The sequence below is a fragment of the Calypte anna genome, chromosome 14 (assembly GCF_003957555.1).
Source record: "Calypte anna isolate BGI_N300 chromosome 14, bCalAnn1_v1.p, whole genome shotgun sequence".
In the NCBI taxonomy this organism is placed as follows: domain Eukaryota; kingdom Metazoa; phylum Chordata; class Aves; order Apodiformes; family Trochilidae; genus Calypte; species Calypte anna.
In genome coordinates, this window is record NC_044260.1 from 14270947 (window position 1) to 14287576 (window position 16630).

At 46.9% G+C, this 16630-nt stretch overlaps 2 protein-coding genes across 5 annotated transcripts in view; one reads left to right on the forward strand and one right to left on the reverse strand.

Moving 5' to 3' along the window:
* Positions 1-3856, reverse strand: part of RHBDF1 (rhomboid 5 homolog 1) — a 55758-nt gene extending 51902 nt beyond the window's left edge. Inside the window, exon 1 of one of the 3 annotated variants that reach the window (XM_030459975.1) lies at positions 3479-3856. In XM_030459975.1, coding sequence (XP_030315835.1) covers positions 3479-3480 — 2 coding nt within the window. In that variant the 5' untranslated portion in view covers positions 3481-3856. The remainder of the gene's footprint in view (positions 1-3478) is intronic. The other 2 variants (XM_030459981.1, XM_030459978.1) reach the window with 2 other exon arrangements.
* Positions 3857-5875: 2019 nt separating this feature from the next.
* Positions 5876-15557, forward strand: MPG (N-methylpurine DNA glycosylase). 2 transcript variants are annotated; one of them, XM_030460093.1, is made up of 5 exons: positions 5878-6050; positions 8233-8377; positions 8987-9212; positions 12323-12527; positions 15081-15557. In XM_030460093.1, exons 3-5 carry the CDS (start codon positions 8991-8993, stop codon positions 15509-15511), a joined length of 858 nt encoding a protein of 285 aa, XP_030315953.1. In that variant the 5' UTR covers positions 5878-6050; positions 8233-8377; positions 8987-8990; the 3' UTR covers positions 15512-15557. The 2 variants fall into 2 exon arrangements, with proteins under 2 accessions (XP_030315954.1, XP_030315953.1); XM_030460094.1 differs by lacking the exon at positions 8233-8377 and having other exon boundaries at positions 5876-6050.
* The last annotated feature ends 1073 nt before the right edge of the window (positions 15558-16630 follow it).

The window sequence follows — 16630 nt, forward strand, 5'->3', positions numbered from 1 at the left end:
CCTCAAAGCCTTCTAAAAACACTTGCACAGAGATCCAGCTGATGCTGCCAAAAAGCATTCCAAGTTAGTTTGGAGGAACTGCTACCTCAAACAGGATGCTCCCCAAGCAAAGGGACTTGTACTCGTTTTTCATTATTAATTAATTGTACAGTATTCATTAAACCCAACACCATTTTATTAGTCAGGGCATGATTTCTTTTTTCTTGTACATTCCTAAAGTAAAAGCCACAGCACAGCTGCAACACAGACCTGTCTTGATTAATGTAAGGGTAAGGACAGAGATACTAAGAATGAGTGAGCAGTGCAGGAAGCATTAGGGATTTACATGTAAAAAAGCCAACTTCACCTACACTGTATGGATGCCCCCAGTCTGTTTTTTCCCTGGGAATATCTGAGTTCCCATCTCTTCAAAAGGAGGAGTTTATTTTCAGTGGCAGTTCTTGGAACTGGAACACGAAGTTCAATGCCAAATGAAAAATTGATATGCAGAGGGTGCACCCCACTGCCTTCCAGTTACTCGAATTCTCACCCCACAGCTCAGCCTGCCCGTGTGTCTCTGAGAAGTGCTGCAGTGGCAAAGATCACACCCAACCTTAGGGATTTGTCTGAAGACAGATTTGAAGGTTCAGGAACACTTTCTGTTAAATGGGAGCCCAGACAGGAACAGATCCATCATGTTGAAGCTGTTCCTTGAGCAGTGGAACAAAGCACAGCTCCCAGGCTCCTCCGTTCTATTTTCCTTGTTTTCCACAAGGATTTCTGTCTCCTCTTCTCCTCCTGAGGACCTGGCAGTGCTGCCTGCTCCCCTGTTCCACCCTAACACCCTACACCATCTACCTCCTGTGTCCCACAGGCAGCAAGTGCTGGTGGCCTGGAACACTCCAAACACTGCAAGCACATTCTTGTTTATTTTTGAAGGAGAATTGTGATTTCAGATCTTTCCCCTCTACCTAGAAACTGGGTTTTATAAAATCCACAGGAACTCAGCCTCAAATTGAAAAGGAGACAGATACACAGAGAGTGCTGAGCAGAAATTCTTACCCTGGGAAGGAAGGTTAAACAGGAAATGTAGCAGCACTTGCAGTTACAAAGACTAAACTTGAAACACAGTCCCCAAGAGGGGGGTGTCTGTCTCTTGCAGCATTTGTCATAATTCTTTTAACTTCTGAGGATAAGCAGCATGGAGTTACAAGTGACTAGGAATATAATTAACTTGCAGTGAAAGCAGAGGTGACATCTTTGTTGCCAGCACTGTCACAGGGGCAGCAAAGCCTTCCTCAAGCTGGGTCCTCCATGCCAACAGTTCCAGTCAATGATTACCCCTTCCAAAAAGCTTGTGACATACTCAGCCCAGTCACCTGCTTACATCCCAAGTGGGCTCAAGTTCTGCTATTTCCAGCTTAACTCTTGTGACCTTGTGAATGATATTCAATCCCAGCCTCTGTGCCACATCCTGCCAGGCAAACAACTCCAGGGCAGTTTTAGCAAGCAGTGCTATGTCATGCCTGTGGTCAGGGACACTGAGTGTGCCCAACCCTAAGCAGTATGCTTCCTAAATTTGGGTGTCTGTGCTAGCAGCCAACAGGGGCTGGGTGGGCAGCTCTGTCTCACTGGAGAAGATTCGGGGGATTTTTGCTCTTTTAACACATTCTGAGCAGTTCCTGGGTAAATTCAGACTTACTAGAACAGATCAGCTAAGCAGGATAAGCAAGGCAATGGTGACTCCTGCAGTGTCCCCAAGGGCTGGGTGAGTCAGTGAACGGATCCACCAAGCAGCAGCCATCAACCTCCAACAGTTCCCAACTCCAAAATCTCACAGACAGTATGAAACCAGCTCTAGTATACACTCATGTTTCTCCTAAATACTCCACCAGACCCAGCAGTTTGTGGCTCAGGAACTTCCTGAGTTGGTATCCACAGCACAAATGAGTTCCTCAGACTCTTTTTTTTCTTTTTTTTTTTTGGGTCCTGCTACTTTCCAGGTACTTTGGTCACCCTTTCTTCACCAAGTTTTGAAAGCAGCCTCTAGGACAGAGTGTGACTGGGGGATCCCACTCAGGACTTAAGCTTTGGGTCTCCTTTGGAAAATGCTCTGCAGGTTTCCCAGGGGAGCTATCAGGGAGGTGACCAGGCTTTATCCCTGTACACTCATACAGTGCAAGCATCTCTTCTGCAGAGCTGGTGGTTCCCAGTACACAACCAAATGATTCTTCTGTATTTACAAAGGGCACAGAATTACTCCTGTAAAAACAAATTATCATTTGCAGCTCATCTGCATCCTAATTTGAAGATTTTTCACCTATTACAACACACTGGTGGAGCTTCTCTGAACTCCTGCAAGCAGCTGGGCTGTTGATACTGCAAAGAATGCAGGAAAATGGTTATTGCTCAGTGTGGTACCCCGAGCTCAGCTTTGCTGATGCATCTCCTTTGTGCCTCATGCTCCTCCCTCTCACTGCTCTGGGCTACACGTGTCAGAGGTGATCCCTTGTTCTGTCCACAGGGCATGGAGATGGCAGCAGCAAGAGATGGTGACCTCAGCCAGGGCAGGGAACTGGTTCCAGCACAGCTCTGCAAGTTACTGCACTGGAAGAGTGGAGGGGAAAGGGCTCTGATGGAGAGAGGCAAGAATAAGGCTGGGGGCAAAGGGACAGTGGAATTTCTTAAACTGGCTTTTCCCTGCAACCAGCAGATTCTGAGCACACTCAGCAGAGGGGCAGTGTGAGTGGATAAGAGGTGGGTAATAGCTCCTGGGCATCCAATGCTCCAGCTCTGCATCCATACACACACACATATGTTCCTGTACACACAAATCCCCCCACACCCATGTCTGCCATTTTCCTGTTCCCAATGAGTTATCAAGTCTCTTTGCAGTAAGTTTCCTCTAGATGAAGGAATACTGAATAAACCATCTTTTACACCTTCAGCAAGAAACCACCCTGTTCATAAAAGCCTGGCTGATGGCTTGGGCAGCTCTACCTCATGCCTCCCAACCAGTCCAGCCAAGCTTTTGGTCTCCAGCTTCCCACTGTTCCTGCCCTGTGCAGCTGGGAGAGACCCCAGGCCTGGCTGCCCTTATGAAACCACCAAACCAGTTTCACTGGGATACCACATCAGCTCTGCAGACACACTGGGTCTGCCCTTCAGCCCAGCACTCTGCCCTGCATGCTCAGTTTTTGCATTTGTGGCTCTGGCACTGAGCAGTCAGTAAAGCCAAATGTTTCTGTCTTGTCAGAGAATAAAAATGTCTTGCACAGAAAGCAGACTCAGAAGAATCCATTAATTTGTTACTAAATGGGACTTGCCTGCCCTCTCTGGTCCAGAGCTGAGGCTCCCAGGATGTCTGCTCATTTACAGTGTTTCCCCACTCCATGCAGTACACTTGCCAGGATTCTTTGCACCCTGCATGCACTGAGGGTGGAATGGTATCCACCATGGATGGCACCAAATTTAGAATAAAACATACACAGCTACTTACATAAGGAGTAGAATGGGCCGGGTTCACAGGAGCAGACATTCCATTTGTGGCTCAGCTGGGGTGTGGGAGATACCAAAGCAGCTACGAGCACCTCTCCCTCCTAGGAGCTTCTCAGTTCTGGTACTAATTTGAGGGCTGTGTGTCCCTCAAACAGACACTGATTGGAAATAGCTGTGAATAGGACACACAGAAGGAGGAAGCAGCAGCCAAGGATGTCAGGAGAGGCCAGGAGTGGATGTTGTAAAAACCTGGTGTTGTTTGGAGCATTTTCATCCCTGGGAATTCTTTGAGAGCTGGCTCATGAAACGTGGCAGCTGGCTGGCAAGAGCAGTGTGGCCATGAGAAGTGGCCAGGCAGTGGCTGCTGGCAGGGAACTGGTTCCAGGTCCCTTTCTAACTGGACAGAGGAGGCTTTCAGCAGCTGCCACTGGAGCTTCACTTGATATCTCACAGTGACAAAACTTGAACATCTGATCTACTGTCCTCACGGAGCAGGGATGGGATGGCAGCAGCCTGCATGTCCTGGAAGGTCTCAGGAACCATTCTTCAAACACAGTTTTGGCTCCAAGAAAAGCCCAGCACACTGTGTGCATCCACTGTGCTGCAGGGCCTCCAAAATCAGAGTTTCTAGCTACGGATCCCAAGTCATTCCTCTTAAAAAAAAAAAAAGAAAAAGGTTTTGCTCAGTGGAGAGGGCAACTTTAATGTTCCCCAGCAGCTCAGCTTTTACAGGAGGCTATTTTGGATGTTGGTTCTGTAACAGTGAAGTTATTGGACAAATGAAGGCCATGCATATGCTGAAGCTTGGAGCATTTCACATTCCTCAGGTGCTGAAAGCTTTAAATACTTCCTTTGGGTATGAAATAGATCTGCTGTAAAAGAAGCCAGCATTCCTGACAGTGCCCATCCCACAGACTCCCACAGGAGAAAGTCTGCAAAGCTGAACTAGTCTGACCCCAGGAAATCCTTCCCACATCTTTCATACTTGCTTAAGCCTCTCCTTTAATTTTCAGAGTTTGCTGAAAGGCCAGTTTGATGCTTGGTTATCTTCCTTTTCATGCACTTTCTTGGTCTTCCTTTCTTATATTAATACCATATTACAGCTGGGATGTGAACTATGCAAGCCAGGAAGTCCAAAATGCTCTTTCAGAAACACTTCACTTAGCCAAGATTGTTAATGATTATTTTTTAAAACTTCACTTGTTGTCTTTACCTAATAACACAAATGGCTGGTTTCAGACTGGAGCTCAGTGACGTTATGCAGCCAGCAGGTAATATCTCTCCAGAGTCCAAATTCTTGTGAACTTATCTTTGTCCATTTTAATTAAAAACTCACACAGATCTCCAATTAAAGTATTGATGTATTTAAGATGTATAGGTTTCCTTCCTTTTTTTTTACACCACAGCAGTAGCAGTGCCATCGTGCTTCACAGAAATCATTTAAGAGCTTTTCAGTGCAGTCTTGGATTCCAAAGTACATTAGCTGCTTCTTCATGGTCAAAAAGAATTAATATTGTGTAACAGACTCTAAATTTGCTCCGTTCATAGTTGGTTTGGGGATTTTTATTTTTTTTTAATCTTCCTACTAACCAGGAATAGTAAATTTTGCAAATTCTGGATACAGTTCAGGGTTTACAGGACTCTCAAAGCTTTTTATCCATCTTCCTCACATTCAAGCTCACTCACTCCTCATTTCTGCCCCCATAACAACACTCTTAGCCACTCGTACACCAGCTGAACCTGCAAAAATGTTTGTGTCTCCTAGAATTTTAGTTTGCAGTTCATTCTTCTCCCTTGCAAATTCATGAATGGGGTAGACACCAAGTCCTGCTGCTTGCTGTGTGTGGCTGCCTTCTAGCCACTGCTGTCCCAGCCTGGGACTGTTATTTTATTATAGAAATTATAGCAAATCCATTTTGATCCAACAGATTTTCCCTCAAGCCCTTCGTGCATAAACCTGCTTATGAATCAGTGGCCCCGACTGCATGTTTCCAGAAAGCTGGGAGGAAAAATTTCACCTATTTGCACTCCGTTTTGTCCTTATGCTCCATCTGGTGAAAAGCTGAAGACAAAAAACAATTTTTTGCATCGGTGAGCTGAGGGAAGAATGGAGGCATCTTAAAGGCATCCATAAAGGCATCTTGTGACCACTCCTAATCATCAGAATGTAAATTCACCCTTTTTCTGAGCATAATTAATCTGAAGCAGCGAGGGGTGGATGCTGAAAACCAGGGAGGAGCTCCAAGAGAATCTGGGGTCCAGAAACAACACCTACAGCGAGAGATCAGCAAACTGAGGCAAAAACCTGGAAATAATTCTACTGCAGACAAAAAGAAAAAGCCGTCAAACGCTTATCCTGTGGTCTACCGCCATCTTCAGAGGGAGGAGCCCGGTGCAAGCCGCATCTCCGGCCCGCACCGCTCCCGACTCTTCCCCCGCCTCCCCTCACGCCGCGCCGGGAACGCCCCTCAGGAAAGCTCGGGGCTTCCGCCGGGCCTACAGGCCGGGCCCGCGGTTCCAGCCCGAGACCGGAGGGCTCTGGAAGCCGCAAGGCTGCGGGGGGAACCCGGCAGGTGCGTGTGCGGCGGGGCCGGGCTGAGGGAGCTCCGGCAGCGAGCGGCGACCTCCGAAGCCTGAGTCCAGCGGCTCCGGTATCGCCCGACGCGCTCGGGAAGCCCAGACGGGCCCGGTCGGGTCGGGCGATACCGGAGCCGCTCCCGTTGTTGTTTCGTTACTTTTAAAGGGGTAAATGCAATGCAAAGGAGGTAGAAACGGTGTGGCTGCAGTGCAGGGATTAATTCCCATGTAGGAAAAGCCTTTCCTCTGGGTGGGAAGAGGAGGAGGAGACGCTGTCAGGGAGGGCTCAGGGGAGGGGCATTGGATCAGAACCAATTTCATCACCTGGGGCAGAACCTGAGCTCCTCTGAGCCTCTCAGGACTGCAGATCCCGGCTGGGATTCCCTCCCCAAGGTTGGGATTCCCTCCCCAGGGTTGGGATTCCCTCCCCATGGTCGAGTTGGGATTCCCTCCCCATGGTTGCCTTGGGATTCCCTCCCCAGGGTTGGATTTGGATTCCATTTTAACTTTGCACAGGTTTTCAGTGTCTCTCTGACTCTGGCCCTGCACACTTCAGGTGTTCATGCATGTTTACTCAGCTCTCCATTTTCTCCCCTGCACACTTGTTCTGTGCACGCACGTAACAACCAGGACCTGGTGTGGTTACAACAGGATTATTAAGTGATTAAGCCCACAACTGATTAATTTGAGGCACAGAAGCAAATAAGGGTTTCTCTGGATTTCTAAGATGGTATTGCACCCCCCTCAACCAGCGTTTTTGCTTTTAAAGAAGTGACTTTTTCCTGCCTGACCTATTTCTCCTGCCCAGAAGGCTGCAGTTTGCAAAGTCCTGAGATCTGCCCAGAGCAACGAAATGCCAAGTGCCCTAAGGCTGCTGCTCTAACATTTACAGGAGAGCAGCTTTTAAGAATTACTTCACTGGAAAGGCAGTAGGTGCCAGGCAACTCATCCCCTGTTCCTGATGTCACATTCCATAAGAGCACAAATGACCAAGTGAGTCAATGCTCCACTCAGACTGCCCGTGTTTGCTGCACGTCTCTGTGTATGGCTGAGAAAGCAGAAATTCCAGTTAACAATGTCAGAGAAGTCTGGAGGTGTCTTCTGTGGGAGGCATCTGAGTCCTTTCCTGCATCCCACTTACCTGTTTGCACTTTCTCCTTGATGGGACTTGAATTGGTGAAAGCCACCAGACTGTTTTGTCTGAGGCAAGGCTGGTGACTTCTGCCAAAATATTTAAGAATTCCCACCAGGGAATTCCCCAGCCAGGATTCAGGTCAGGATACCCACCATAGAGCTGGCCATGCTGTGGCAAGTCTCCCATCTCACAAAATTATTGCAATAAAGGATTAGATGTGTAGGGGAAAAAAAAAATAAAATAGCAACATTCCACCTCCCTGCCAGTCACGATGTGATTGTTTTTCTGGTGCCTATTTTTATATGTTTGTGTCTGGATTCTTCTGAAGTGAAATGTTACACTGCTGGGGAATTGGCTCTGGTGATCCAGAGCAGGGCAATGCTGACTTTGTTACAGTGTAATGCTGATGGGTTTTTCTTTGTGAGAAACATCAGAACAAGATAAAGACTGCTTGAGGTGGTGAGGGGTTTTGTAGTCATCCTTAAAAGCTGAGATGGGGTGAAAAAATGAGTGGCAGCAGCTATGTAATTATGTGTACACTTCCCTTACAGGTTCAGCTGTATATGGGATTCTTTCTCCATTTCTAATTTTGCATGATGTTGAACCTTTGCTTTTTTCCCCTTATTTCCACGTGTGGTTGAATTTCAGAACTGATGAGGCACCTTCTAAAAGCTGCTGTCTTTGCATTCTCTTGAACTTGGTCTCTTTGCATTCCCTTGAAAGAGTCCTTTTTTGAGGCTGACACTTTCTGAAGTCAGTGCCAGTGGGAGAATCTTAAAAGTTTCAGCTTTTTATGTATTCAGCACAGGAAAAGTGCATTCCCCACTGTTTTCACAGCCTTCTGGATAAAAAAGGCTGAGGAGCATCTCCAGCAGTGCCCCAGCTGGGAGATCACCTTTTCTTAGACCAACAGAGAATTGTAGATTGTTCTTGAGTTTGAGCTAATCAGACACTGTTTGTATCATGATCTCCAGCTCCAAAATCTCTTGCCTGTTTCACAGTACTTTACACAGTGAATAAATGAGTTTGTTCCTGTCTGACAGGTATAAGGGCTGCTGCACAGAAAAAGAAACACCAGCTTTCAGCAGCTTGCACAGTAAGTTGGTGACACACCTAGAACAACCCCAGGTTATGTAGTTGCCTCCCGTACATCCTGCTGACTGGAACAGGCTGCTCTTCATCTTTCTGGTAGGTTGAATTTAAAGCTTATTTTGTGGAGGCTCTAACACAAACATTTCTATGGCATGATAAGAGTTTGTCCCTGTGACAGGGCACAGGGCACCTCCCAGCTCCAGTGTTCTGTGTCCTCTTGGTGCTTCAGATTCTGCTCCCATATTGTTGCTGTTTCAGACAACTGAGATGTGACTCCTGTGGACTTTCAGAGTCAGGACAGTTTTTGAGGAGACCATTTCCTATTTTTTTCTGTCTGCTTAACAGATTTACATTAGTTCTAGGTAAAATGTATGTAGTACTGGTCTGTCTTTCTTTCCAGTTTCTGAATTTCCTAACCTAACAGTTAGCAAACTTATTTTTACTGCTAGCTGAAGCAGAGTTGTTCTTCATCTGCAGTCCTTAACAGATGAGTAATCAATCTGCAGCTTTCTCTTTGCTTATCAGTGCAGCCCAGTATTTGCCTGGCCTGATGCAGACATCACTGAATCTGTCACCTACTCCTGTAGTTTGCCCAGGCTGCCCAGTTAAGAGTTTTCAGATTCATTGTTGTGGGGAAATGTGTAAAAATAAAATGTATAAAAATAAAAGTTTCTTTTTCTGATCACGTTTGTATCCATCTTCCAGGACTATGCCAAGAAAAAGAAAGCTGTTGGCTCAATTAAGTGCTCTTCAAAGCAACCCCAGCTTCCCTCCTTTGAATGCTCTGGAGAAACTGAGTTCTACACCTGATGGTGATTCTTCTCCAAAAAACAGCAAGTATTTTGCAACACAGAAGAAAAATTCTTCCCGGCTAGAAGCAGATTTTTTTAACCAGCCCTGCATTAGTCTGGCCAAGTCCTTTCTGGGACAGGTAAGACCTAACACCAAGATTACTGCAGTGGAGCTTGTGCTAGCTTATAACTTAGTGTAAAAGGATGAAATTCTTTTTTTGCCATTTGACTCCAGGGCTTTGCTATTTTAGGAATAAGCTCTCATTCCTTCTCTTGTGAAGTTCAGTGGAATTTAAAGACTAGTAGCCAAATCTATTTTGGATAAAGGCAGAGGAGTAATTTCTCAGCTTTAGTTTACTCTCACATTTCAGAATTAGTTTTTCGTGGAGTTTTCCCTCTCTTTTTTTCTGGTTTACTGAAATGTACTTTGCAGTCTGTGGACTGAAGTCTGTTTCAGGCCTTTTATTTTCCTTTCAGGTATTCCTTTATTTTTTGCTTCTTGCTTAGCCCAGTGGAAAGAAATGCTCTGCAGTCAGCAACATCTCCTCTGCCTCCTTTTTACCATCCTGTGCTGCTAACAGCATGGCAGGCCCTTGGCCTTTCTTGACCAGTGTCCACTGTCACAGGGCACTTGAATATCTTGTTCTCATCTGCCAGTTCAGCTGAGTGCTGGGGACAGTCAAAGCATGTGGGGCAGTGGAAAGGAAAGCTGCATCTCATGCTGCCTGCTTTGGTTTTCCTGCTCTGAGTTAACTCTCTGCTGTCAGAATACACATGGAGCTCTGGATTGATCCCCTCTCTGGGGCTATTTGCACAAATACAGAAGGCAGAACAGGAATCATTTAACAGCTAAACTCTCTTCACTCTGAAAAAGGCTGTCCCTCTCTTTTGTTTCTGAGTTTTCAAGCCATTAATTGCTCATGAAAGCTCCTTCTCCTTTATCCCATTGCTGAAACTGAGGAATGTTTTGAGCTTGTTGAAAGCCTTTGGAAATCAGAGAGGGGGAGATTAAACATGTCTCTTCTGCTTAGTGAAGCCTTCAGAAAGACTCTCCAGCTATTTCCATGGGAGGGAGTTCCTCCAGTGTTTTCCCTATAAAAGTTCCAGTCTGAGACCTTGTAAATGCAATTGCAAAATGTGTTTTTAGTTTCACTGCAGTGGTCTTATCTTCTCTGAGGCTTTTTTATACCTTTATTGTCTGCAGGGTGAGCAGAGTCTCAGGGTTCTCATTGGTTTAGATAACTTTAGGAATTTGTTCCACAAACTGTTGGCTTTGGCCTGTCTTGCTGTGTCTAGCTTTTTTTTTTTATTTTATTTTCTAAGGATCTTGTCTTCCTTGCAATTGGCAACTTTGCTCTTTTTTTTTTTTTAACCCTGCTGGGATTTTTTTGGTCTTCCTTAACCTCTCTGATACATCATGTGTGTTTGCTATCTTTATAGACATCCTGCTAGAGCCTTGCCTTCCCAGCTTTAACCTTTGGCTGCCTCTTTCAAGTTCTTCCTAACAAGCTTCCTCACTTTATGTAGCTTCCCCTTTTTTGCTGGTACATAGGACTCTGACAGATTATTTTTGGACTTTAATGCTTGTGGAAGGACACTGAACTTTATACCTCAGGGTTATGATAGGAAGTTGTTTTGCAGGGAGAGAAGCCTTTGGAAAAGAGTTTGCATTTTGCTCTGGATCAGTCTGAGAGTTCAGTCTTGTCTTGGGAGACCCCTGATTACTCAATTCTACAAAGCATTTGGTGGGGGCTCAAAAACCAGAGCCTGTGTCCTGTCCTGCTGTGATAGTTACTGGGTCTGGATGAGGATTTGTGAAGTCTCTCAGTACTGATGCATTTTTTGCCTTAATGACTCCACCATCTTAACACACTCTGCTACCCCAGGCAGATGATATTTTAACCTTATTTCTACACATTTTCTGTTTAGGCTTAAAATTACAAGCTGGGCAATTTCTATGTTAATTTTAGATTTTCTTTAAAGTATAATCCCCCATGACTCAGTCTAATCTCTCCTTTTCTTAGAACTATAACAATGATTTAGTGTTTCATTACTTAGTTTCATTCTACCCAATTTGGAAGGTGCCTGGTATATTAACTTTGTTTAACTTAAATGTGATTCCTGCATTCTTGGGAACAGAAAAATACCCCAAAACATGAACCAACAAATGGCCTCTTAAAATGAAATTTTGTAACACCAAGACACTCCTCAATGAAACTGATTGTTTTCAACTAATTGAGAAGTGCTATAGAGAAACCTTGATATACCAGAGTTGCAGCATTTGAAACTGAGTTCTGGAGCATCCATGCTGGATCAGGTCAGTCACTGCATCAGCAATCCAGTGCAGACATCTGTTAGGAATTAGGTTTTGTTTCCTGAATGTCATTTCTGAACTGGTTTTCAAATATGGGAGCACTGAATATAGGATAATTAAACTGAGAGCTGTTGCCTAAATGAGAATATGCAGCAGTACTTCTCAAACACACCTTAAGTAAAAAAAAGAAGTGTAGAAATCAGGTCAAATCACAAAAAAGCTATGAAATTTAGCAACTGTTTTCATTTGAAAGGTAATATTTTCATTATCGTGTTTGTGTTTTGGGGTTTTTTTTTCCCCCACATCTGCTTTGTTTTATTTAAGGAGGTACCAGCAGCAGAGAACACATTGCAATAACAAAGATCTGTGTTGTCAGCCTGGAGCCAATTCCCAGCTCTCCTGCACTGCCTCATTCTCTGGTGCCAAGAATACAGCAGCAGCAGCAGCACTGATACTCACTCTGGTGCTGGGAATCTCTGTGGTTAGGGAGCAGAACCTCTTTGAAACATCTTTATGGAAAGAAACTGCCTCATCACAGAAGTGGGGTGATTATGCCACTGCCATATTTTCTCCATCTTAAGAATCATGGTGATTCAGGGCTGATAGTCTGGTGCTTTTTGCCTTAAACCAGGTGGAGAACGCAGAAAATCAGCACAAAAGGGTTCTGGGCTCTTTGTTGCCTATAGGATCACTAAATGGCTCTTCATGACACTGCCACAGTAAAAAATGCCACTCCAGGCAGGAACTTCTTGTACTGGGCTGTGGCCTGGAGAGTAGAAGCTGAAACAGTTCTTGTTAGCTTACAGACTGGATCACCAAGGGGAGAGCAGAGGCTGTAGGACCATCAGGTCCTTTTTTCCAGCTTCTTTATTTCCACACCTCTTTTGCTCTGCTTATTTTGTACCCATTTGGGATGCACTCTGACCTCTCTTTCAGATTTTAGTTCGCAAGCTTCCTGATGGCAGAGAACTCTGGGGGAGGATTGTTGAAACAGAAGCTTATCTGGGTGGGGAAGATGAAGCTTCCCACTCGAAAGGGGGGAAGCAAACTCTCCGAAACGCAGCGATGTTCATGGCCCCAGGAACCCTCTACGTGTATCAGATCTATGGGATTTATTTCTGTGTCAATGTTTCCAGCCAAGGTAAGGTGAGGCTGAAAAAGTTTTAATGCTGTAAACGCTGGGGAAAACGAGGTCTGGGACATCCTAAGCTTAAGCATTAAGGAGCGTTTGAGCTGCTGGGCTGTCTCGGAAGCACTTCCAGCTGTAACTTGTTGTTTTGCCACTCTCCTGGGGCAAGAAGTCTTCCTTCCAGGGTGGATGAATCCCACAGCACATCCTGGCAGCAGCACAATGAGCCTTCCCTAGGATTAAGATGTTGGGCTTCCCTTGCTTCAGGGAAGAGGGGAAATGCCAGCCAAGCTTCTCTTTTGACTTTGCTGGGATTTGTTTCCCTGGGATTTGCCAAGGTGTGTGCATTGCTGCCAGATCTGAGAGAACAGCTTGTAAAATCAGGATCCCAGTGATGCTCTATCCAGGCCCAGGGTCACACGATGTGGACTCAGCTCCAACTTTTGGATCCTAGACTGGGACTTTGAAGGAAGTGTTTCAGGAGCAGTGAGTCAGATGGGTGGAGAGAGGAAATTTTCTTCTCTCCAGCAGCCAAGAGCTGTTTCCAAGAACGAGAGCTGGAGATGTTCCAGGGAAGGAGCAGCAAGCTGCACAGAGGGGTATGGGGCTTCCCTATCATTTTATGATTTCTCACTGTTCAGGGAGAGAGTTGGCCTGAGCATCACTGTTAGATCCCACTGTTTAATTCTGAATGCTGCTCGTTAATATGGAGGAGGGAGATAACTCAGCATCTCTGCACTGCCACTGCTGCTGGCAGAGTGTTGGATCAGTGTCAGGCAGATGCTGAAGCCAGAAAACACCTGAGAGGGAACTGCTGCAGGCTGCAGAGAGGAGGGAAGGCAGGCTGAAGCACTCTGACTGGCAGAAGGTGAGCCAGAGGGATTCAGCTACTCCTTGGTAGCTAAAATAAAACTTCTGATGTCCAGGTATGCTCAGGAGGACCTGAACATCAGCCCAGGTGTTCAGTTCAAGTCTAACCATGGTTGCCATTTGTATTTGTGATGGATGAATGCAAATCTGTGATTGCTCAGGATCCCTGAGTTGTTCCTGCTGAGTAAGGTGTCCTGGTGAGAGTGATGTTTCTCTGTGCCTGGATGAAACAAGCAGATTTAGGACATGGAGCACGTTCTTAAAAATCTAAAATGACCCTGGAGCTCTAAACCACTGCAGTACAGGGAAGCAGCTTTTGGCTCCTGCCTCAGAGAAGGGAGTTCCTGGGAACAGATCCCTGGCAGCTGTTGGAAGGCAATCTATTGACTCCCCCAGGCAGTACTGAGGGCACTGGGGGGCTCTGAGCAGGTTCAGGGCAAGAGGCACACACCTCAGCACAGCCAGAAATCAGGTCCTTGGTTGACAGGCTCAGTTAGGAGTGGAGAAGGGCAATTTAGTGTGGGATTTGTCCAAACTATGAGGGGGATTCTATTTTTGGAAATCTCAGGTCCTTAGGGATCTGTCAGTGCCTACATAAAAAAGCCTCTGCCAGGCAGGAGCATGGCTCCAGATGTTTGAGGCTGAAAAGGGATTTTTGCAGAGAGGCACCAGGGAGCACACAGATGCTGGTGGGAAGGAATGCTGTGGGTGGGTGCAGCACAAGGGGTGCTGTGTGGGGCAGCACACAGACTCCTTTTCCAGCCTCTCTGCTCGCCCACTCAAGGTCATGGAAAGCTCTTCCTCACTGTCCCACTTGTGTTGGACATCCTCATCACAGCAGAATGTGCTCAGAGCTGCATCTTGGCTCAACCATCACCAAAACTGGGGAGGGCAGCTGGTCACAACAGCACGGGGTGGCTGAAGTTATCTCAGGCTCCTGGCAGGGTGGCAGATCACAGCTAAGGGAAGGTGTCCTTGTCTTAGAAAGGTCTCTGCTGGAGGGATGCTTGCAGGGCACCAGAAATGCTGCAGCCCTGTCCTGCCCCAGGTTCCCATCTCAGGAGAGCTTCCCTGGCACAAGAGTTTGGCTTGTTCTCCATTTGGCTCTGCAGATACCACCCTGGTGCCACCTCCTGTCACACCTCCAGCTGGGTGTTGGAATTGGTGACTCCTGCAGCCAGGGCTCCCTCAGCACAGACAGTGGCTGCTCCCAGGGCCTGGAGCTCCTTCCCTGGTTTCTCTTTGTCCAGATGAACTCCAAGCTGCCTCTTTCTGCTGGCAGCATCCAGGCTCATTCCTCCTCTCCTTTGTTAGCTGGAGTTCTTGTAATCAGAGTTCTTTATAAATCCAGTAGGTCTGGGAGCAGCTTTGGATGGCTACGCCAAAGCTGAACCATATGTGTTATTTATTCCTGAACATTCTGCTGTGCATACAAAGAAACCTCCTGCCCTCTGGCAAGCCTTGGAGCAGCAGCTAGACTCAGGAATAGCAAGGAGTGGGGTTGAGAAAGAGCAAGCCCTGAGTGATGAGTGAGGGACACAAAGCTCTGAGATGTTCAGAAGGGTACTGAGCAGGGTCAGTGGCTGAATCCAGAGCCTGGCACTGGAGAGGAGGTGGCTGCTGGCTGCAGTGCTGCTGCTGGGATAGTGCTGATGAACTGCCCTGTACTAACACGTGGTTCTTGTTCTGCACCAGGGGAAGGGGCTGCAGTGTTGCTTCGCTCTTTGGAACCTCTTGAGGGTTTGGAAGCCATGAGAGAGCTGCGCAGTGCCTCCAGGAAAGGCCCCAGGAAGCCCCTGAAGGATGGGCAGCTCTGCAATGGGCCCTCCAAGCTCTGCCAAGCCTTTGGCATTGACAAGGCTTTTGACCAGAGGGACCTGGCTGAAGATGCAGCCATCTGGATGGTGCCTGGCCAAGACCTCCCTGGGGAGCAAGATGTGGTGGCCACGACAAGGATTGGGATTGGCAACAGGGGAGAGTGGTCCCAGAAACCACTCAGGTTTTACTTACGAGGAAACAAATTTGTGAGCGTTGTAGACAAGAAGATGGAGAGAGAGATGGGAGCATCAGGACACTTCTCTTGTGCTCCACATGCCGGCCTTGAGCTGTGTGAGGGCAGCAGCTAGGGCAGACTGTGGCTCAGAGGTTTTTAATAATAAATGTTCTTTGTCACAATGAAGGGGGCAGGGTGGAATTTTATTTCTGGATCAGCCTGGCACAGGTTTCCAAGTCAGACCTGAGGTGGGGTTTGGATGCTGAAGGCCACTTTCTGCCTTGTGAAAGGATCCAGGCTCAGTGAAGGTGGAGGAGTGGGGCAGGTTCCCAGCTCTGATGTGCTGTGCTGCTCCCATCAGCCCTGGTCCCCAGAGGAGGCTGTGGTTTGGCTGCTGCAGGGCTGAGAGCTGGGCTGGATCAGCCTGGAGGAGGTAAAGGAGTCATCTTAATGTTGTCTACACCCACCTAGTGGGAGGGTGTAGGGAGGACAGAGCCAGGCTTTTGTCAGACAGGATGAGAGGCAATGGGCACGAGCCAGAAAACAGGAAATTCTCATTAGCTGTATGGAAAATATTTTCACCATGAGGGTGGTCAAACACTGTAACAGAGGCCTGGAGAAGCTGTGTGATCTCTGTCTCTGGAGACATTCAGACCTCCACTGGACAAACTCCTGAAGGATCTCATCTAACACATTTTCTTGGATAAAAGATCTCCAAAGACCCCTTCCAACTTATACCAGTCTGTAACATTCAGCTCAGAGAACAAGAGTGCTGTTGTTTGCTTTCCCAGCTGCTTTTGAGACCAGCTCAAAACTTATTAGTGTGTGAACCCAGCACAGAGAAAGCACCAGTGCTGCAGCCTGACATGAGATAGAGGGGGAAAAAAAATCTCTAGGATCTGGGGCAGAACCTGCAGGACTGCAGCCACACTGGCAGTTTAAGGGATGACAGGGACACACACACACACCTTATGATTCACATGCAAGGAAAAAAACCCTCAAATTTTTCAAAACCCTTGAAAAAAAATCTTGTTTGGCCCCTTCTGAACCACCCTTGTTGTGCCATTCTCAGCAGCTCACCTTAAGATGCAGCTTGCATCTCCCCATCTTGCAGGGCAAGACTGGCAGAAGGAACCATAAGTAGCTGTCACCAGGTACCTGTGCACAGTGGCCACTGAGGCTCCTCTGTCACGATGGTGACTTGGTGGTGGTAGGTGAGTTACACACAGTAAAGAGGCTCAACAGCTTTAGC